At 41.6% G+C, this 22,557-nt stretch overlaps 1 protein-coding gene across 15 annotated transcripts in view; it reads left to right on the top strand.

Moving 5' to 3' along the window:
• Positions 1-22,557, top strand: part of lrba (LPS responsive beige-like anchor protein) — a 239,889-nt gene that overhangs the window by 97,842 nt on the left and 119,490 nt on the right. For all 15 annotated transcript variants that reach the window (XM_037765352.1, XM_037765349.1, XM_037765351.1 and 12 more), the window contains 3 exons: positions 3,886-3,950; positions 6,848-6,956; positions 20,393-20,559. In XM_037765352.1, coding sequence (XP_037621280.1) covers positions 3,886-3,950; positions 6,848-6,956; positions 20,393-20,559 — 341 coding nt within the window. The remainder of the gene's footprint in view (positions 1-3,885; positions 3,951-6,847; positions 6,957-20,392; positions 20,560-22,557) is intronic.

Consider the following 22,557-nt stretch of genomic DNA (forward strand, 5'->3'; position numbering starts at 1 on the left):
TTTCTTTTTTTCAGCGTTGGAAAATGTTTTCCTTGTGTTGTGGCGAGCCTGATGTTTGAAAGGCGATTTTGCTCAGGAGGTCTGTGTTTTCTCACTAGCGGTAGTGGTATATTTAGATGTTGATTATGGATAATCAGCTGTAATGACGGAAGTGCATGGCGTGTGTGTTTAGACTCAATGCCATCGTTGTGGAACACAGACCAAACAGAGCCGTCTTATTGACTTCACATTAAGACGGGCATTTCCTTGAATACATTAAAAGTTTAATTCTCACGTGAAAAAGAACGAGGTAACAAAACCCTTCCAGCTGTATTAAACATTGGCGAAATTTCCGATCAGGATCAAGAGACAGCCCTCTCTCTCTCTGTCCTATCATCAGTTAGGAGGTCAGGTTAAAGGTGAGAGGTCACAAATGGCTGCTTGTATCCTCTCATCAGGAGCGCCGTGGTCGCGGCCCCTATTGCGGTCATAAAAGCCGTGACACCGCTGACCAGGGCGGCCAAAATCCAATATTCTATCACTGACCTGTCTCTGTTTCCTTTTTGTCACCAGGAGATGTCCCTCAGATCAGGGTCATTGCTTTTTTAATTCAACTAGAGGAGCCATTTCTTAGCCCATAATGACACCATTAGTCTTGCTATCACCTTTTGTCTGTGTCCACGAAATGCCAATGGCCTCCACGCCGTTCGTCAAACCTAATTTAGAACCGAAGCCTCTCCGAGTAGCAGTTTGCCGATAATCTTTTTATTTCTGCTGAAGAAGCTTTTGCTTTAAAGGGTGGCTCCATCTGCGTTCTATTCCGTTTCTTTTTTTAATGGAAAAGCCCACTCAGCCGTTGCAGAAAAGCAGAATTAGTTTAGTCTAAGTTTGGAAATAAATGAAAGGCTTGATTCTGATTTTTTTAAATGGGGTTGTAAGTATACTCCCAAATTCTGTGAGGTAAAATTACTGATTTGTAAATTGAGTCTGGACTGCTCTTGAAGAGCGCGATATAACGGCTTCAGTTACTGTCTGAACAGGCTGTGCGACGGCAAGAAAGAAATCACATAAAGAAAATTTAATGTCACTGTTTTTCTGGTTCTCAGGAGAGAACGACGACTCTATTTACGGCCTCACTTCCTGTGCTGTTTATTTGAAACCCAGAAAGCGCAGTCTGGCCCGGTGTGGGATATCCCCACAGCCACAGGCTAACACTCATGGTTAATGTCCTTCAACTACAGTCTATGCTTCAACTAGAAGGCCCCAAGGCTGTTCTCACACACTTCCTCTGCCGCAAAACCCTCTGCCAGTACTCAACTCCAAAACACTGTTTCCATTCCCGAGCCCAGACCTATATTCCCTCTGTGCCCTCTTTATTTGGAATGTATTGTAAACACGGTCAATGCCAATCTGGTCCTCCAGGACAAAAAGCAGTTTTGAATCGAGGTTAAGTGTTAGGTTGTTGTCTATGTGACGTGGTTACACAGTGACGGTGCGCAGGCATTGCAGAAGAATGGCTTCTCTTGGCTCGGTGCGTGATTGGTTCTGATGGTTTTTACATTTGTTGTGCTGAAGGGAAACAACTGTATGGTTTTGAAAATCATCACATATGTACAAAGATGTTTGGATGTGTGTTAGAAATTCTTGTAAATTGATCTTTCCTTCCTCCTTGTGGCGCTGATATCCTCGTCCCTGTGGGCTCTCTAGGTTTACTGAAAGACCAGTCGCTACGTAAACACACAGTTTCCTCTATCAGCTCAAGAGATGATGACAGCCGAGTTTAAAAAAGTTCATGCTTAGATACACATGCACGTTGCGTGGCTTTCACTTCAGTTGTTTCGCAATTAAAAATCTGTTTGCATTTTGTTGAAATGAGAATTTCTTTAAGGATCATGGTTATTTTCACCACTGCAGAAATTACTATTCCACATTCATCAACAAATGACACGTTGTAATAAAAGCTGAATAACGTGGAATGTAGGGCGACTTCAAGCTGTGATTAATGATTTTTTTAAGTTTTTTAAGTTTAAGTCTCTAACCTGAGGTTTTTCGTGCATATTTCTCCGCGTCCCTAGAGAGGAAGAAGGGGGGGAAAGCGCTGTGAGGTTCAGACAGGCCCCATGACCTTGTTGCTTTATTATTCTTTTGACGGTTGTGTTGAAGGTGTTGAAATATTGAACAGAACATGAGAGACGATGACCGCTGAGTTTGCCTTCTCTCGTTGTCCCTTCAAAATTGAGGATTTAAAGTCGCACGCGGCTGTGGTTGGATTGTTTAGACTGACACCTTGAACCATAACGTGAGTCAAAGAGGAGGAAATTTGTGTATTTACTTGTGATAAATGCACTCTGAACTCGGCTCTTTCACTCCTTTCCACTGGTTTGCCAGCTGATTATGTAGCCTGTGCTGACCAAAGAAGTCTGCCTGCCTGTTAACATGATGTTTCATTTGACATTACTAGGATGTATCCATGAATAGCTTTCTACGGTGAACATTTATGAATAGTTTCGATTTCAAAAAGGATTTTGCTAGAGCTGAGAGAATTAGTTATAACAAACATTAAATATAACAAATAAATACACAGATATACCTTTATTAAATTGTTATTTATTATTAATGTACACCAGCAACTTGGTAAAAAAATCTTAAAATTAACAGGAATTACAATTCAACTGTAAACCTTTTTAATGCAGCAACAAACTAGTCAAAACTTAGACAGGAATTCAAGTTCAAGTCTATACTGTATATAGTTTATAAACATAGAACAAAATTTAATAGATCGGCCCCATTGTCACCGATACCCAATCCAGCTATTTGAGTCAGTATTGGCCTGATATCTGATCTGGTATCAGTATTGGTGTATCCCCAATTGTAAACAGAATTTCTTTGGGTTTTGGACCGTTGGTCTGATAAAGCAAAGAATTTGAAGATGCCACCTTGGGCTTTACGAAATTGTGATGGATGTGTTTCATGTTTTTCTAACATTTTGTAGACCAAATGATTAATTGATATACAAATAATCTTACGTGATAATATAGCTCACACTCTTGGACAGTGATTGGACTCCTACATCATTAAACCAGGGTTATTTTTTAGTAGCCTTTAGACTACAGTAGGTTGCCATCACATTTCAGTTGTTTTCTTAAGATATTTACCTTTTAAAAGTGGTGAGGAATACTACAGGGATGACGGATTTTTGTGAACCATCCCATCAATTAGAATCGCAATGGTTCCCCTCGACACAAAGCCAATGGGATTTTTCTATTGGGTTTTGAATTATTGCAGAAAATAAGCTCTGTGGCAAATAAATGTTTATGATACTTACACGTTTTATTCCATAAGATAATCTTCACAAATGAACACCACTTTTATGATTTTTGAAACGTGAAAACAATTGCTAGAAGTAAAAAGCTAACGTTAGGCTATAACCAAACTACACTATGGTCGCATGAACGTGAGTTTACACAACGAGGCTGTAAAGGCGGACTAGTGAATGCATGATGACGTTTAGTCTCATTTAGCCACTTGATAGCAAAAGTTTCAAAATTCATGAGTGGGATATTTACTGACATGTTTTATGTTGTAGAACAGAACATTAAAATCTCTTAAGTTTGTTTTAACCACAGACCTTATTTCAGCCATTTAACTAAAAACCCATTGACTTCCAGACGAGGGAACCGGAAGTGCTAAAATGCTAACTCATTTCAGGGTTTTAGGACTCATTCCTGCACAACTCTATTGGCACTACTATAATGAAATCATCTGCATCCAAATATGGCAGATTTATTTACCAACTTTTAATTCTATGTGATCAGAGATTTACTGGACCATGTATAAAATGTACTTCCTATAACTTGGTAAAGTTATTTCTGTGCTGTCAGTGATGTTGTGTGTGTTTGCTTACAGGAATGGCAGAACTCCATCCAGAAGAACGCAGGTCTCGCCTTTATCGAGTTGGTCAACGAAGGCAGGTGGGTAACTCTGACATGCTAAGTGTTGTTCTCTCTTCTTCATTATCTTTCCAACCTCTACCCATCAGCCACTTTCCAATTTCACCATTCCTGGATCACATCACAGCCCCTCAGGCCCCCGTAAGATCCCCAAGGCCCTTGTGATGGGGTGGCTAGTCAAGATTCTGGACAACAATCAATGATTGGGGGGAGGGGAGATGTTGGAGGAGCTTGCGAGAGTGAGGATGGAAGATCCTTGAGTTCAAGGCTCCATTCAATACGTGCTCATCCCAGAGGGATTTGGGAAAAGGAGAGAGGTTAGGTAAAAGGTGACAGGGGCTCTGATCGCAGGTTCCTCTGTGACACTTGGGAAATCGCTCCTGATTTCCTGCTGTCCCTGTCAGTTTAGGCCTCTCTGGTTGAGCCTTTATCTGCCTGTAATCATCTCCTCTGTCTGCCGCTGTCTTTTGCTTTTTGTCTATTTTTTCAATTATCCCGACATTTGAGCCTCCCCATCTCTTCCTAATAAGACTCCCTTCCTCTTAGTCTCATCAATTTTAGATTTAGAGAGCCACACTTTCCATTATTGATCCTCGGCTTTTAGAATTGGCAGAGGCTAATCCACTGTAATGCTAATGAGACTAACAAAGTACAGTAGTCCTATGAGTTCTTACACAACCATAACTCAAGCCAGGGTTACTAGTGAAGGGGCATAAATCTGTATGAAAATGTCTGGTCTGTCCCTTAGTGGTAATCAAATAGTAATTTAAACATGATTACAACATGAGCAGTTACATATCAAATCCCCTACCAAACCAAACTGGTCCTCATTTTATGTATTTGATTAAATCCAGATTTTATATTATACACAAACAGTCCACCCTGATTAGGTTTTTTGACCTCCCAGAATGATATCAGCTTGATAAAACAGGGTATCTGCAGGTTTTTGAAAGGTCTTAAAATAGCACGGAATACTGTTTCCTCCTTAAAAGGTATAAAAACTCTTGGATTTCATTGACTTTCTTCTTAAATATTTTTGTTGCCATAGGCAGCAACGCTACTTCTAAAATGTTTCTGTACGTGCTTGCGGGCTGTTGGGAGACATTAAACAAGTATAAATCACAAGTAGTTCAACAGTGGATTGTGTTTGCAGGAGGGGGTTCAATTTTTTTTTTTTAAGTTTCATTTTCTACACCATCAGACCTAAAGCAAGCACTGTCACTACTGCTATAGCTGCAGTAGCTAGGAAGCTCATTGTCTCATACGGTCAAGTGAAAAACTTTGAATAAGTATTTTTTATTTTCTTTCTCCATTTATCTGGATCCAGGTCACATTAGTTTAATTAATTATATCATTAGGGAAGTACCAGGTGGCAACCTCCGGGTCTGAAAAGTGAAGCTAATGAGGAAGTGCTTTAAACTTGCATTCCTTCTAACAGCCAGCAGGGGGCGACTCCTCTGGTTGAGAAAAGAAGTCTGATTGTATAGAAGTTTATGAGAAAATGAGCCTACTTCTCACTTGATTAATTACTTCAGTAAACATTGTAAACATGAGTTTACGGTCTCAATCGCTAGTTTCAAATCTTCTTTAATACAGCATGATGTTCATTTAGTAAAATATGGTCCCATTTACAGTAAAATAGACCATAAAGCAGGGTATGCTTTAGGGCATGGCTACGTTGTGGTTGACAGGTCGCTACCACGGTGTTGTCTGGTCTCGGAGTTGTCCGTATTTTCATCATAAAATTTTAACCCTCTCACAGTGTGTTTTCAGTTCATGAAAGTGAATGTAACATTTTGGTCACCTAAAAATGTCTCATTCAGCGTTCGGTTGCACTTAGCTCCACCCTCTCGTGTCACTTCTGGTTGCAAAAAAACATGGAGCAGTCCACAAACCAATGGGTGACGTCTCGGTGACTACGTCCACTTCTTATATACAGTCTATGGGAAGTACTGAATAGAATTTTATATGATAATAAATAATTCCAGGCCTTTTTTTCCTTACTGGTTTTTCTTCATACTTTGGCCAGTATGACTGTTAAACAGGTATCGAATGGTATTCCGTGTGGTAGTAAAAGGGTCTTTAAAAGTATTGAATTTAACATGGTGAACCCTGCTGTAACTGTATTATATAGCTTATTACTATATATTTGTATTCCCATAATGTCTTAAGAGATGCCTGTTTTGTTCATATGTACAGTCTTCAGCTCAGAGCACCATAAAGAAGGGCAGTGGCTCGGTTATTGATAGCAGGGCCTCGACAGGGCCATAGAGGCTGCAGAGGCCCCAGCACCTCCGCTCCCCTGCTGCCCTGTGCTGAAACAGCAGGCTTAGGTTACAGTCATCCCATGGCCCCTAAACCCCATCCCCACAGTCAGTCCCCCCCACCTCCCCATCCCTCCTCTCTGGCCCCTGCTCTGTTATTGTTCCACTTTGCACAGTCCTGACCTTTAGGGCTGTAGAGAGGTTTCTTCGACCTACACACACACGCACACACACACACAGCATGCATGTTTCATCAACACAGATAAGAAGAGGGAGGTAGACTACATATGTAGCAACATGGGCAGAGATCTTCCCTCTTGTCAGATGCATATCATTAACAAATCAATTAGCACCTGCACCCCAGTTAAAGGATCTATCTGGTTTGGTTTTTGTTTCCAAATGAGATTTTCTGCTTATTTTGCACGCCTCTTTTTCAGCATTTTATGGATATTACATGGCTGTTTCTTCTCTAGGTTACCAGATATTACAGTATTACACAGATGTTTTAAATACTCTGAAGCTCAAGATTTCATGATATTGCTAAGCATCTATCTGACATTCACATCCATATACTTAATTAACAAAATTTCAATAATAATTGTAAATACATTCTGCAGTATTCCAGTGAGTTGATGTCCGTCTCCCTCTTCCTAGGCTGCTGAGTCACACCATGAAGGACCACCTGGTTCGTGTGGCTAATGAAGCTGAATTTATCCTGAGCCGACAGAGGGCTGAAGACATCCATAAGCATGCAGAGTTTGAGGTAAGATGCTCCGCAGCTCTGGCAACCTATTCACGGACACACGTATGAGAACATTAACGTTACATAATTTCTTAATATGCAAGTAAACTGCATAGTCTTTAGATGTAGGAAAAGTCTATCCGAAATGTATTGATTTTACAGGTGTGGGAATGACACAAACAGAAACAACATTCTGCAACGTACCAGTGAGATGCGAAAATGCGGTGTGGGAATACAGAAAATCGGCGTGCAAATTTTCTGTGTGACAACTATGCACACTTGTTCTGCTGGGAATTATCCGCGTTGCTGTGTTCCATTTTCGTCAATGAGGCTCAATGAGTTTCCTCCTATCGTTCCCGTGTCCACTTAACACAACAAAAACCAATCCAAACAGAGGATGTCTAAGGGGCTAACATTAACTACACAATACATAGACTAAGCAGACCATAAATTTGATGCTAACACTAGCGTTAGCTGTTGTGGCCAGCCCCGTTCCGTGACCAACATATAACATTTGCAAGTGCATATCAGCTACATTACAATCTTCATCGTATCCCAGCTGCTGAGCGACCTCAAGCCATATATTGTCCTTTATTTGGTTGCTGAGGTAGTAGTGTTTGGTGTATTATTGGGTGGTGAGAAGGGGACGGCCCATTGTTATTCTGAAACACCAATAGTCCGAAAAATGTCCCATTGTACTGAAAAAAGCTCATTTGTCCGACTATCCGTTACCCCAAAAACAAACGCCCCTTGTTTTGAAAATAAACATGCAACCATGCAACAAACAGAAGCACATGGCTAATTATTATGCAGAATGACAGCGATCAGTTGGAACAAAGGATTTCATTGAACAAACATATATTTCCGCATGCCGAACGCCGCTGAAATCGAGGTCCATCCGAATATTTTTTCCCAGGCAAGAATGTTCCGCAGGGGGGTGCAAGCATTTGTGAGAACCCACAAAATCAAATTTTATAAATTTCTGTGCAAATTTTTCGGACGAAAATCTACGCTTGGTGTGAAACAACTTTAAAGCTGAAATGTGTAACTATTCAAACTACTGCAATGTATAGTAGACTAAGCATTAAGTGTTGCATTGGTGAGGCTGTTTTACTGTATTTCATTATTGGTGGTATGCAGTCAAAGTGTGATTTTCAGACCAGCTAATGAGATTGCATAAAAGATGATTTTCTGAAGTGAGTAAATTGGACGGCATCTGCGACCTGACAAATCTGATCAGCATTTTTCAATAGTGTTCAATAGAGTGTCTAAAATGTGTTTTGCAACACTCTACCATACAGATGGATATAACGATATATTAATAATGAAAAATTACAGATTTGACTTTTAATTGTAGCCTTGGCAGAATGAAGGAAGATGAAGCTAGTGAAGGATTCCAGTACAGACTTTTTCTTCTGTACCAAGAATTTTTTTTTAGCCAAGCACAATCTGTCATATCACATTTCCTCCTGTGAGATCCACAGGAACTCTAGCTTTTCCAAGCTCGGACAATAGAGTCCATTTGTAGCTTTAGGCCCATTGCACTGAGACTCTTTTGATAGAAATGTTTAATAGTTTGATATTCCTACTGTATGCGTTGTCAGTGAATATATTCAATGAAAACAAGGAAGGGGTAACAGCCAGTGGGAGTCACAGAGAAGCTGATCCAATGACCACTCAAAACTTGTCCATCAAGTTTTAAGATCTGTCGCAGCAAACCTAGAGGGTAAATGTTTGCTTTTCAAACATAACCCTGAGCTAATCGTGAACACACACACAAAAACACACGTGTGCATATATACACACTGAAGTAGTTTGAGGCTGGAGATCAAGCTTGGCACATATCACTAACCAAACATTGTGTAGTGTTAATTTATCCCCGTGCCTCTCCGTCTAACTGCAGGCTCGCCCCCTGAAGCATAACTTCTCCCCCTCCTCTTCCTACCAGTTCTCCGCACAAATGTTGCCATTCACGGGCCAACTCCTTCCTGACCCATGGGCACCCTTAGTTGCCCCTTTCCCAGTCCAACTCTGCTACACTCCACCCCCCTTCTCTGCTTTCTAGATCTCACCAAAATCATTTCCTGTCCTGCTGAGATCCTGTCCATTATACTCCCGCTGGGGGTGTATTTTGCCAGTGACAGGAATATGGCATCCTCCCCTCTCTTCCATCCCTCCCTCCCTCATTTCTCAGGAACCTGCCAGCACTAAAATCTGCAGACAGACCTGAGAGGTGCTGGCCTGAAGGGCTGACTGTGTGTAAACCCACCGCCTCAGCCCTCAGCCCCCACTTTGCAGTAAAATGTGATGCTTTTTTTTTAAGGTTCAGTGAAGGGTCTCTCTGACATTCGGGTAAAGCGAAATCCCTCAAGAGTGGTGAAAGTCAATCAGAGGGGTGGGGGCACAACTCCTGCACATCAAAGTTTTGTCTGTGATTGCTATGTTTTGCTCTCCTTCTCTGCTTTTCTGTGCAATCGTCATCCTGTTCTTGTGAACCCTTATTACTCACTCAGCTCCAAGTGGCAGTCATTTTGCACAGTGTTATCTGACATGACCTGACCTCATCATTATCATCACAGACTGGAGAATCATGATTTAATTCTACCAGATTGATGTGGCAGATTTTTTATTCTACTCTATACCTACTTTATGAAAAGGTGTACAGTATTTGTGCTCTTGCAAAAGGTGTATGTACAGTATGCCAGGTTAGGCAGCTGTCTTCATCTGACACAAGAGGAGCACAAGGAAAGTATGTTGCCTGAATGGCAGACAGACTTGGCAGCCAGTCTGCACACGACAGCCCCAAATGATCCCTGCTCTGCCTCGGCCTCTTGCTGTCGCCACAGGCCACACGCTTCTCAATTCTCAATTTCTCAAACTCCAAGGCATTAGTGCCTGATTCCTAACCTGGGATATAGTAGCTTGGCATTGCACATAACAACCTGACTGTTCCAAGCTCTTTAAATCAAATTGATTGTTTAGCTTTTTTTGTTGTTTAAAAGTCCTGTTTGTGTGTGTTACCATATTTCTTCTATCTGAATCATCTGTATGGAGATTAATATAAACAAAACCTTTATACCCTTCAACCAGCTTTGTATCGTTGCAACGTGGGTGGTAGGGATGTCATGTCACAATACCAGAAATTAAGTAAAATACCAGTGAGGTTCCACATTTTTTGATACCAATTCAATACCACGGTAAAAAAACAAAGTAAAACAATAAATCCCAGGTACTTCAACATACACTCCTTTATTAATGTTGGCGTACTGGTTTATGTTAGGAAGTTAAACAGGTCATAATTCCCACTTTATTATCTATTTTATAATGCATCTCCTTCAAATAACTGGATTTATTCAAGTTTCTCGCCAAAAACGTCATTTTACAACATTACATTTGAACACACCATGATGACTTCAGAATTTTTCTTCACCCGCTAATCAATTTTTACTAGAGCCTGAATGCATCATAATGTAAATCAGTGACACCAAATAAAATCAATAGCACCTCCCATGTTGAACTCTGCAGGACGAGAGCTATAACGTTAGCTATTAGCAGCACCGTCCTGCACGGAGCTAACAGCTAACGTTAACCAGCTCTCGTCCTGCCAATTTCAACAAGGATTTGTTGTTCACAATGTAGCATTATCAGGGGAAAAAATATGGTGCGTCCCAAATACATTTCCTATTGTCCCCGGGACGCCATTAGTCTCTAGTGGGTGGTATGTGCGAATGAATGAAGTTCGGCTTCCCCTCCGCCAGGAGCTCAACGCTGTGTCATCCGATGGACTATTGCCAGCGGGCGAACGGGAAGCTTCGAAAATCAGCACAGTTTCCCTTTAATATGTGTACTTTATGTCTATACCAAGAGATGGACATAAGAATAAGCTTTAACTGACCAAATTCAAGTCCTTTTTTTGCATAAGCCTTTAAAGGAACAGTTTGTAAAAGGAAATATAGTATTAATGAGTATGTTTTCTTTAGTGTTTAATCACCTGACAATAAGAATCGTGTTTTTGTTACCTTAGAATGAGCCGTTTATATCTACATACGGAGCGGGTCCTCTTCACGGAACCGGCTGCCATGTTTCTACAGTAGCCCAGAACGGACAAACCAAACACTGGCTCTAGATAGGGACATTAACGTTTTTGCGCCGGCCACCATATTTCTTCTACACGCTTGGAACATGGGAGAAGTTTCAGTTGGTTGCAATCTGCAACCTCACCACTAGATGCCGCCAACTCCTACACACTGCACCTTTAAGCGTACAATTGTTCATGGAAACATGACATGAATAGTCTTTGATGCATGTTTGGTAAGAGAGTGCAAATGACAGGCAGCCAAGAATGAAGCATCTGCTGATTTGTTATTAAGTAGTTAGTTGTTCTACTGTGCGAGCTATCTTTATCCACCCTGCTTCCTACACTCATATTTATAATATCAATAAGACACTATGAGCCTTTATAAGTACAATACTGTGTGCAGTGTAATTGGGTCGGGGTTAGTTATTTCCAAATGAAGCACCACTATCAGTTACATTAGCTGTCAATCTATTGACTGCAAATACACAACAAATGGAAAGCTATAACTTTGGTTTAGTTGCATTGTGGTGTTGTCATTGGAAACTTACTCTACCTTCGCAATCTCCCAGCCGTCCTTAATCAGATACCGAGCAGAGCTCATCCCAAACTATGTTTCACAATTGAATTCCCCACTTAAATGCAGTTGCTCCTCTGTGACCTCTGAGAAGAAGTGAAGCCCTGATAAGTCTTGCTCTGATATTGCCGTATTGATTTTTGCCTCCATACAAGCTCTGCTTGAGCCTGCTAGAGCCAACGGTTTCATTTTGCACTGCCACAATAAAAATAACAGGCCAATGAAACATCCCCCCTGAGAGTGGGGGTGGAGGGTTTTGAAATAATTTTCAGCTATGTCCCAGTTTTTTTTATTTTGAAAACGTTGTTCCTCTGTATTGCGTTGCCGTGACACTAAAGGTTGGTTATTGTTTTGTGAGAAATAGACCTCGAAATAGGCCTCCGAAATGACTCATTTTGGACGCATCGTGTTACACTGGAAGTGAGGTTTGCTAAGTCATGCAGCATCTATTGCCAGAACGTAATCTGCATCTTCCTTCACTATTCTATTCTGCCTTTAAGAGCTCTTGCTTTATTTTAACAGCAGCAACAATACCAAGGCACCAGAAAAGCGAATAATTCAATACATAAAAACAAATTTATGTTTGCTCCTTGTCAGAGTTCATATCCTTTAGAAGGCAGTGATAGAGGATTGTGCCTCAGAGACATAACATATGCTTTCTCTCTCTCTCTTTCTCACTCACACTCTCGCTGGCTCTCTGTGGGACAGAATTGAGTTATCTTTGGCCCTGAGAGTAAGTTATTACAGTGGGCTTAGGGTGAAACAGATGAAGATAACTAGGGGGAAATCCAATTACCTTTTAGGGTTCTCTATCTAAAAGGATCCTTAATGTGAAGGAGATCTGCAGATCGGATGCTGCTGCCCGGCACGGCGAATGATAGACTCTGATATCTTCCAGAGGAGCAGGAAAGGAGAGGGGAGCCCGAGAGATAGAAAGGGAGGAGAGAGAAATCGAACTCCCTCTTTTTATGGGGCTGTTCATTAGGGATGAAATGTGGCGGGCTCAGGGGCACAAGGGCAGATAAGAAGGTCCAGATAGGGAAGAGTGAGCAAGACCCAAGTCATTTCTATTCTTTCTTACCCTTCCCTTCTGCTCAATCTTTTTTCTTTTTTTTTTTATATACCCCCTTGATTCATCTTCTGCTGTTATATGGAGTAATTGAATTGACTGTCTGAGAGATCCTGTGAAAGCCAGACGATAGCGGCTAATTAGTGCTTGGCGTCATTGTCTTCCCTCTGCTGAGCTTGTAAAACGATCTGGTGCTTTCCCCCTAGTTAATGACATTAACATTGAGCCGGTGCTCATTATGTTGTATTATCATAGCACCGGTCTCTGGAAACTTGGAGCTGAATATCACAGAGAGAGCCTGGGTAAGGGTGTACTGTAATAGCTTAGAGGGATGGTTTGGATGTTTTGAAGTGGGGTTGTATGAGGTACTTATCCATAGTCAGTGTATTTACTACAGTAGATGACGGCCGGCACGCCCCCAGTTTGGAGAAGCAGACAGGAGTTACCGCACGGAAGCAATGCAATGTAATGCTGTTGACGGGGCCGGCAGCAAAATGTATTTTAGCCACCTAAAAGAAAGGCTCACCTAAAAAAAATCAATATCAGTTTAAATGTATGCTATATTTAGAATATTTTCACTATTTTACCTTGGTGTCAGACAGACCTTTCCAACGGGGAACTGAAGCTGTTGTATCCATCTATGCTTTCACCAAAGCCACCAGACTTCATTGGAAAAACATGTAATTTTACCTCACAGAACACGGGGGTTGCTGGTCTACCGCTGCCTCGATCGGTTAGTTTGTTTGTGCTATTGTGTGACTTTGGTGAATCCGAACTAACCAAAGTCACACAATAAAAACAAAGTAACCGATTGAGGCAGCGGTAGACCAGCGGCTCCCGTGTCCTTTGAGGTAAAATTACATGTTTTTCCAATGGAGTCTGGTAGCTTTGGTGAGAGTATGGATATTGGTTTCAGTTCCCCTTCGGAAAGATAGCCTGTATAGCTATATTTTAAACATAGCATATACTTGAACTGATATATGTTTTTTTAGGTGGCTAAAATATGTTTTGCTGCTGGCCCCATCCACAACATTACATTACTTTGGTTACGTTCTCCAAACTAGGGGTATGCCGACTGCATCTGCTGCAGGTTATACACTGACTATGGATAAGTTCCTCATACAACCCCAATTCAAAACACCCAAACTATCCCTTTAAGTTAGGTCCATATTACATCTCAATTTAAATATAACCAGCAGAGAGATCAGTTAATTGATTTCACAAAAACCTGTTCAAGAGCATGACTTTTATTGTTAAAACAGAAGCAATCTGCTGATCAAATGTTACTCACAAACACACACGGGAAGAACCAGAGAGGCATAACTCCAAAAGGCTATTTACACCACGTCATTCACAGCCGTCAGACTGATAGCTGCCACCAACTGTAGCTGGCTGTCATGTAGTTGTCCCAACTGTAATGTAGCATGTCAGCCGGGTGTGGATGCCCGGGCACCTCATTATGGGCAAAACTGCTGTCGAGAGAATGAGAGGAAAAAAACAGGAACATGTCTATATTTGTGATAGCATTGTGTTGCAACCGTCAGGATGTGGGTGAAACTTCATATAGTGGTGAGACAAAATCTCCTCAAGACTGGACACCAGCAGAACTTGTAATACATATTGCTGACTTTATTGTCAAAATGTACAGCAAGTTGGCATCTTTCAGGATTGCTGTCTGTCCCTTCTTGGTAGATGCTTATTTTTTTTTTACTGTACAACATGGACTGTTTCACTCAAGACACCAGGAGGTATAAGTGGGTTACAGAAGATGGTTGGGGAACAGACTGTAGTCTCAGTCCCGCTGACTTGTCCGCGTAATGAAGTCCCCAGGTACCTCCTCCTCCTCCTCTGCAGCTTCCATCATTATGTGTGAGCAGCTAACCCACTGAAATATGACTTTACTCCACAGTTTCCTTTGACACAGTCTTTTTATTCTCTTGTTTCTTCTTCCTACGAGCGGCTAAAGGTGAGCTCACAATTCTGAATAAAAGACTCCATGTTACAACGATTTTCTAGCTTATGCAGAACAGAGCTGTGGCTCGGCATGGGACGATATAGGATTTTATCGTGGATCGCGACAAAAAACACTCACAATAAGTTGATTGTGGTGTAGTTCCATTATCGGGATCATCTTTGATACTGTCAAGAGTGACTTGAAAACACTGTCTGGCTTGCTATCATGGTAGAGAAGTGAAAAATAAAGCCTAAGAAAGAACATACTCACACATTATTGCCAGGGCTGTCAATCAATTAACATATTAAATCGAGATTAAGCGCGTGATTGTCCTTAGTTAATCGTGATTAATTGCAAATTAATGCAAAAACTTAGGTTTTCTGGTTTCAAATGACGCCAGTATCTTCACTTTAGCTTTAAAAATGAACTGGCTACAAGCTTAAAAATTGCAAGTTACATTAACGCAAAGAAATTAGTGGTGTTAAAACAAATTGCGTTTACGCGTTATATGACAGCCCTAATTATTGCTATTTTTGTTGTAATTTATCATTTTTTATGCAGGGGGAGCTTATGATTTATGATTACCTGATTGTTTCTTTTTCACTAAAAAGTATGTTCACTAAAAAAATCTGTGTCCTAACTGTGATGCAATTCAAATATTTGTTTATTAACAAAATGCAAGATTACGTTTTAAGCATATTTTGATGATTATCGGGATAATATCGTTAATCGTAATTTTAATTTTGCTCAGGATAATCGTGACATGAAATTTCCATATCGTCCCATGCTCAGTTGTGTGTTTTTAGTGAGAAAAAAAAGAAATTTCATGTTGTTGATAGAGATTTGTTTTCAAATCCAGCCTGAGCTCTGGGCCGCTACGCTGTATCCGTGATTTCAGGCCAATCCAGATGATGTGTATTTTTCATCCGGCTGCGTCCTTTCTTCATTTGACTATTTTTCACCTCCAGACGACAGTATGATTTTTCACGTGGCATGACCTTGAAGCTGATCTGGAGTCATCGTGAAAAGATGGCAGCAACGTAGACTGATGTGGCGAGAGAGGAGGGCGCGGTTTTGCGGAGACGAGAGGTTTCTGGGTAGAAGAGATGAAGAGGCTGCCAGCTGAGCATGGTGACCAGTCCATTAAAGATCAGCCCCAGACTGTGAGGGGAGGAGCAGGGGAGAGGAGGAGGAGGAGGAGGAGGAGGAGGAGGAGGAGGAGGAGGAGAGATACTTTGATAAGTGTTGCGCCTGCGTTAACCTTGATGGCCGCTAGCAATGGGCCGGTGCCAGCAGCACAGATCTGTTTCAACTGGATTAGATTTTTTTTTTCTCCCTGTGCTCCAAGAGAAGGAAAAAAAAAAATCAATACTTGGGAGCACGGCATGACAGGGGCATCATTTCAGAATTGAAGTGGCTGTCAGGCATTGTCATTTGGTGACTTTTGTTCGCCATTGTACTTTTAAGCCCTCATTTTTCTCCCCCTCCTCTTCCTTTCACTCGTTTCTTCCCGAGCCCATTGTCTGAATTCCCCTGGTGACATTTTATGTTGCAATTTGAAAACTCGAAGGCCAAGAGATCAAGTGCAAGAGAATCTCTTTGAAACCAATTGGTGGACTGGTTCGGCATCTACTTTTGTTTAGCGACCCCCATCCTCCTTTCTCATTTCATCCTCTTGTCTCCCCAGACCTCCATTGTGTTCCAGGAGGAATTTATTTGTAGTGTATTTGCATTCTTTGATACCAGACAAGGACAAGCCTGATGTCTCGCCTTCCTCTGGACAGTTTCTCTGCCCGTTTGTAAATGAAACCCTCTGGGAGTGCTTGTCGACGGATGTGAGAAATTGGAGATTCTCGCGGAGCGATAGCCAAGCCTTGGAGAGAGTGTGTAGCCCTGATGTGCCACCAATGTCAAGAGATTGCAAATCAAGCGCTTTAATAACATCTCTGCTGGTTTTGTTTCTTCCTCCTGTTCTCCGACAGAACCCGGAGACCCTGGTTTTGTCAGTCGCCGTGTTGAAGGCTCACTGTGGCGCAGCAACACCACCAGACCTTCCTCTGTCACTCTAATTGATAAACATAGGGCTGATATCTTGTAATGAGCCTCCATTCTCCAGCCTATTATACTGGTTAACCCTCTCAACCCAGCGAGGGAGAGGAGGAGGGGAGCCGAGGCATCATCTGACAACAACTACAGCATTTAGATAAGGCTGACACTGTTACAACACCACCGCTGTGAAACTCATCTCCTCCCTGCTTATTATTTGTAGAATCAGCACGGCAGAAACATGACCACGGCAGTGATAACCACAGCAATTTTAGCAAGAAATCCGATGCGTTTGGCTCAAAAAGAGGTTCAGCAATGTGATTAAAATGCACGCGTTTCAACGCTCTGTCTCTGCATGTTGCCATCTTCTCCATTATGTGATTTTCGAGATGATTACTGCTCTTTTCACTCCCCAGTCACTTCCCCCAGCCACCCCAATTTCCTTCCCCAAACTCCAAAACACATCCACAGTTATTTATTTGAACCGCTGATGAATTGTGGGAGACACGACTCAGTGTAATTGACTCGATTAATGCCAGCCATTATCATTTCGTCTTCACCAAGCTGTCTCCTCCGGCAGAGCCAGCCACTCGCGCCGGGGCGACCCTGTCAGCCAGGCCATGTAATGGAAGGTGCTACCCATGATTACAGTGTCGCAAGTCATAACGGTCTCACTGCCAGCAAGTTGTGCCCTGGTGGCTGTCTGGATAGGAGGCTAACAGTCCCTTTTTTCCTCAGCTGCACACTTTTAAACTTGGTAAATGGAAGTGCTTGTCTCTGAGCGTGTCTTTTTCATGGTCTTGTCAAAATATGCACACCGACCGCTTCCAAAAGACGCATGTTTCTAATTGCAAATGGGAACAGATACGTTTAATTTACTTCTTATGTTTCCTCAACATTCCTTGAAAGGAAAGAAAGAACAGTTTGTTTGAAAATACCCAAAATGCTCCTTTTCTGCCCTTTATCCTGTCAGCGGACCTGGATGGAAGTGAATGCAGGATGGTGCCAACTGGGAGATTTAGTTATTCGCTTTAACCTTCATAATAACATAACATAATAAGTCCTTCATAATACCCCGGCATGTTCTCTGACTTCACATCAACGGAATGACCCGGGGAATTAACAGTGACCTGTCTTTTCCACTTACGAGCAAACCCAGCGTTGGGTTTTAATGGCACTACTGATGTGTTCGGCTTTTTTTTGGTTGTTATTTTAGGGGTGAGTCTGTGAATTTGGCCTTTTCTCCTGCAGTCGACTTTGGCTTCGGATATGAGAAAATCCCATTACAGCATGGAGGGTTTGGGTGTTTGGGCAGGCTCAACACACAGGTGATGAAGTGTTTGTTTATGGTTATGAGTTTGAACCCAGCACTGTTGATTAGTACTGCAGACTTTACATGTCTCAGACAGGGGCAGATTGAAATGGACTTTATAGGCGCATTAATATTTGGTTAAAGGACGGAAATCCACATAACCATTTATTTTGGCGAAATGGATAATTTCTATAATCATGAATACATTTTTTTTGTAAAAGTGTTTCTCTATTGTCCCAGAATAAAATATTGTTTTCTGTTTATAGCATACACTGCATATAAGAAGTGGACGTAGTCACCATGACGCCACCCATTGGTTTGTGGACTGCTGTTTTGAAGCCTTGAGTTCGAACATTTTGTCCGTCATCATGTTGTTTTTTGCAACCAGACGTGACACAAGAGCGTGGAGCTAAGTACAACCGAACACTGAGTAAGGAGCCCTCCACATGTCGCGTCTAAAACGCGTGGAAAACGCCAACCGTACCACTTTCATCCTTTTATCCAAGGTGCTTGGGAGGTTGCGCTCCTGTTGCCCCTGCCATTACTAGTCAACCAAAACCAACGCACTGCGATGATGATGATGATGAAGTTGCAGTAATTTAACAGTGAAAGCCTCACTGACTAAATTAAACAAAGTCAAAACAAAGATAAATGGATTTCGAGCACCGTAAATCCTTCACGGTGACGTAACTGCTCGATTTGTCTTCTTCAATTTAACTGACCGTTCAACCGGATGTTGTGACGTCCTTGGACGTAAAGGGTGAAGCCAGTAAAACAGTCCGTAGGACAGATGTTAAAGCTCTGAGAAGCCCTGCACTCAAATTAACTTCTCCATATATTTACGGTAGACTGATATTTACAGAAGAAAGGAAAGATATCTGCCAGCTGTGATTGGTTGTTCCTGGTCATAGGCATTGCAGCGTTCCAAAAGTTTAACTATTTTCATCTTGGGGGGGGCAGTCATCGCACCCTGAAAAATAAGCGCTTGGGAAAGCATGCGCATCGCGACAGCATCGCGACAGCATCGCGACAGCATCGCTCTCGCCTTCGACGCCACGTGTCCACAATCAGACTTCTTTTTGCAACCAGAGTCGCCACCTGCTGCTAGCTATTAGAAAGAATGCAAGTTTAAGGCACTTCCTCATTCGCTTCACTTTTCAAACCCGGAGGTTGCCGCCTGGTTTAAAGTTTAACTTACAGCATCTGATGCAATAATTTGAACTTTAGTAGCAATGTGAACACCATCCTCTGATTCCCTTCCTTTGGTCCAGCTTTTCGCTTTCCCCAATTCCTGCTTGCCTTCAGTGCCACTGATCAAGATTAATGGACATGCAACACACACACACACACACACACACACAGCAAAGCAAAGCATTCTCTGGTTGAAAATGTGAAACCCTTACTTGAAAATTCCTTCTCTGTACTCCCTTTATTTCTCTGTTTCCCGGGTCATCATGCTGGAAGGTCAAGGCCCACTTTAATGCCACACAAAGAGACATAGATTGATAATTAAGGCCCAGCGGCCGGCAGAAAAGCCCCTCTAATTTGATTTATACCTATAGATTTTCTGTCAGATATGAAATGTTGTCGTTCAAATTGAAGAGGAGGACCCATTATAAAGCCTTTACTGGTAACTTTGGGAAAGCAGGTTGCATTTGTTCAGCCGTGCATCTGGGTTAATACCAGTGGGTTAGTTTAAGGTTAATTTGATAAGGAACAACTGAGGCAGCATTAATAATTGAATAAGCTTTTGTTCTTAATACTGCAGCCATTTGCTTCAGCTGCTGTTGTGAGAACATGAATATAAATGCACCAATGCAGCCCTGATGATCTGTATGGCTAGACGTTACTATACATAGCACATGTTTTTTCCCCCCGTCTCTTTCCTTATGCTCACCTTCAATGACAATATAACTTTGAAACAATACTTTCAAAGTAAGCCGTGAGTAGAAAGTGAAATTGATTCTGAAACAGAGATTGGAAATCAAAACACTGTTTCAAATTATAGCTGTTATTTTTCAGAAGGTGTTTTACTTTTCCCATCGCCGCAGAGTTCAAAGGCCCATTCTGATAACAAATTCCGACAGAGAAAAATGTGCTCCTCGTGCATTGTGGGTATCGTGTGATTTGGTGTGCCGGAGGGCATTAGTAAATACGTGTCCACTGTTATTAATCAACATGACACAAGGACAGAAATGACCCTTTTCATTTGGTTCTACTCAGAGTAGAGTTTCTATATGTGAAAACACTGCGTCTGTATTCTACCTTCCTATAGAACTGTTTTTTCCCCATATATGTTCCGGCACAAATTATAATTTATATACTGTATAATTCAGTCTCTTGACACATTTGTGCACGTCTTTGCAATGTACACACACCTTCACTTCCAGAATGCATAATGCATCTTTTCTCTTTCCTTCCCAGTCCAACTGTGCTCAGTACGCAGCGGAGAAGCGGGACGAGGAGAAAATGTGCGATCACTTGATCCGAGCAGCCAAGTACCGCGACCACGTGACTGCCACGCAGCTCATCCAGAAGATAGTCAACATCCTCACTGACAAACATGGAGCCTGGGGAAGCTCTTCCATAAGGTAATGTCTATAAACAAGACCAAAGTTTTTACATTATTAAGTTGTCATTTTAATTTCAAGTAAGATCGTTATGAGATTTTACTTTGTAAAAGATTTTAGGAAAAACTTCGATAGCGATACCTGGGCTTTGCGTATCGGCCGACACCAAGTACCGATCCAATGATTGTAAATCAAATTGTATCAAATATATACAGAAATAAATTTACTGAACTGTTATTATTATTAAGATAATAAATCGTATACCAGCAACTTTATTAACAAAATTAACAGGAATTACAATCCAAGGGTAAATCGTTTTAATGCTGCAACAAATTGTTCCAAACTTCAACAGAAATTAAAGTTCCTTATATAAAATATATAGTATATAAACATAGAATTGAATTGAATAGATCGGCCCCATTGTCACCGATATCCAATCCAGCTATTTGAGTCAGTATCGACCCGATATCTGATCTAGCATCCATATCGGTGCATCCCTAATTTTGTTGACCAATCGATTAGTTGATTTAATTAACAAAGAATCACACAAAAGCACCACTTTAAATCTTGTGTTTACCAGAGATGTGCTCATAAGTTTTTAGGAAATAATTCATTCGGCATGAAAAAGCATTAAAAACAACAAATAGCCTAAAGAAATCTTAGTGACTTATACCAAAATGACCGATTAGTCGACTAATCAACTAAGAGGAGGCAGCCCTAGTGTATATATTTTTTTGTAAATGTAAATATGACAAATAATCCTTTGATTTAGTTTTGTTCCCTACATGCCAGGATATATCAGAGACAATAAGTTAGCATCGTATAGAAAAGCCTTTAATCAAGACGATGCACCTGCTTTGTTTTTTTTATGAACTGTGTCCATAGCATGTAATTTTTCTCAGCCTTGAAAGTGATTCAAACCACTGTAATGGTTTTAATCTCATCATAATCTTTCTCATCCCCCAATACTCATGGCTTTGATTAAATTAGATTTGCAAAGGTGAAAATGTCAGCTGTGGGTTGAATGATGCATTGACTCGAGAGAGAGATGAAAGCCATTTAAACAGCTCCGCTCCCATTAAGAACAGAGGGAACCTTATCCTCTGTGTTTGTTTCGCCAAATAGGCAGCAGAATCCAATGCAGCTATTCCCTAATGATGGCTGTTTGTGCAGGTAGTGGGTAATGGTGAGCCGGAGAGGCGGCCGCTGGCTCGCGCTTGTTAGGCTGAACCAACTCTCCAGAGACTCGTCTGGCGAGGGTTAGTTTGCTATTGGATCGGGAGTCTATCTCTGGCAGCCTTTGTTTTCCTTTTCTCTTATATCAGGAGGATATGGTGTATTATTTGTAATATTTTTCTTTTCTTCATACCATCTCCCTCCCTTTGCTCCCCCTTCGATCTCTCTTTCTATTAGTCTCCATGTGTACTCACACAAGGCTATTTACTATGGAGATTGTGTTCTACGAGCCCTGGCCAGAACAGTCCCCCATTACTGGCCCTTTATGCCGTTGCACTATTGATGGTTTTCCTAATGGCTGCCGATGGGCGCAGGGAGCCATTGGCACTGGGCCTTGGAGTGCAGCGCTCTTTTAATAAATCACAATCAGTCCTGTGCCATTACATCAATATTTTTGGTCAATTACTGTGAAGGTCAGGTGGTGCAGCTTCGCACCAGAGCCCCGTGGTATGCGGGCACATAGGAGAAACATCTGGTGCTGCAAAAACCCAGAAAAAAAGAGCAAGTAAAAAGAAAAGATGCACGCAGGGAAAAAATACTCACAAGCACACCTGCATGCCTGCAGGCGTCCTAATGTTCGCTCCCTAAATCCACACATACAAACGTGTGATGCAGCAACATCCCCGCGTGTACATACAAACGGGAGGGGAAGGACGCATACACACAATGAAACCTCTTTTCCAGCTGTGAAAATGAAAATCCAGGAACACAAAGACAATACGCGGCTATGATTACGACCTTTTGTTGCTCGAGTGTAAAATCCAAGCCTGGCTGCTCGCACGC

Source organism: Sebastes umbrosus, chromosome 3, assembly GCF_015220745.1.
Source record: "Sebastes umbrosus isolate fSebUmb1 chromosome 3, fSebUmb1.pri, whole genome shotgun sequence".
Taxonomy (NCBI): domain Eukaryota; kingdom Metazoa; phylum Chordata; class Actinopteri; order Perciformes; family Sebastidae; genus Sebastes; species Sebastes umbrosus.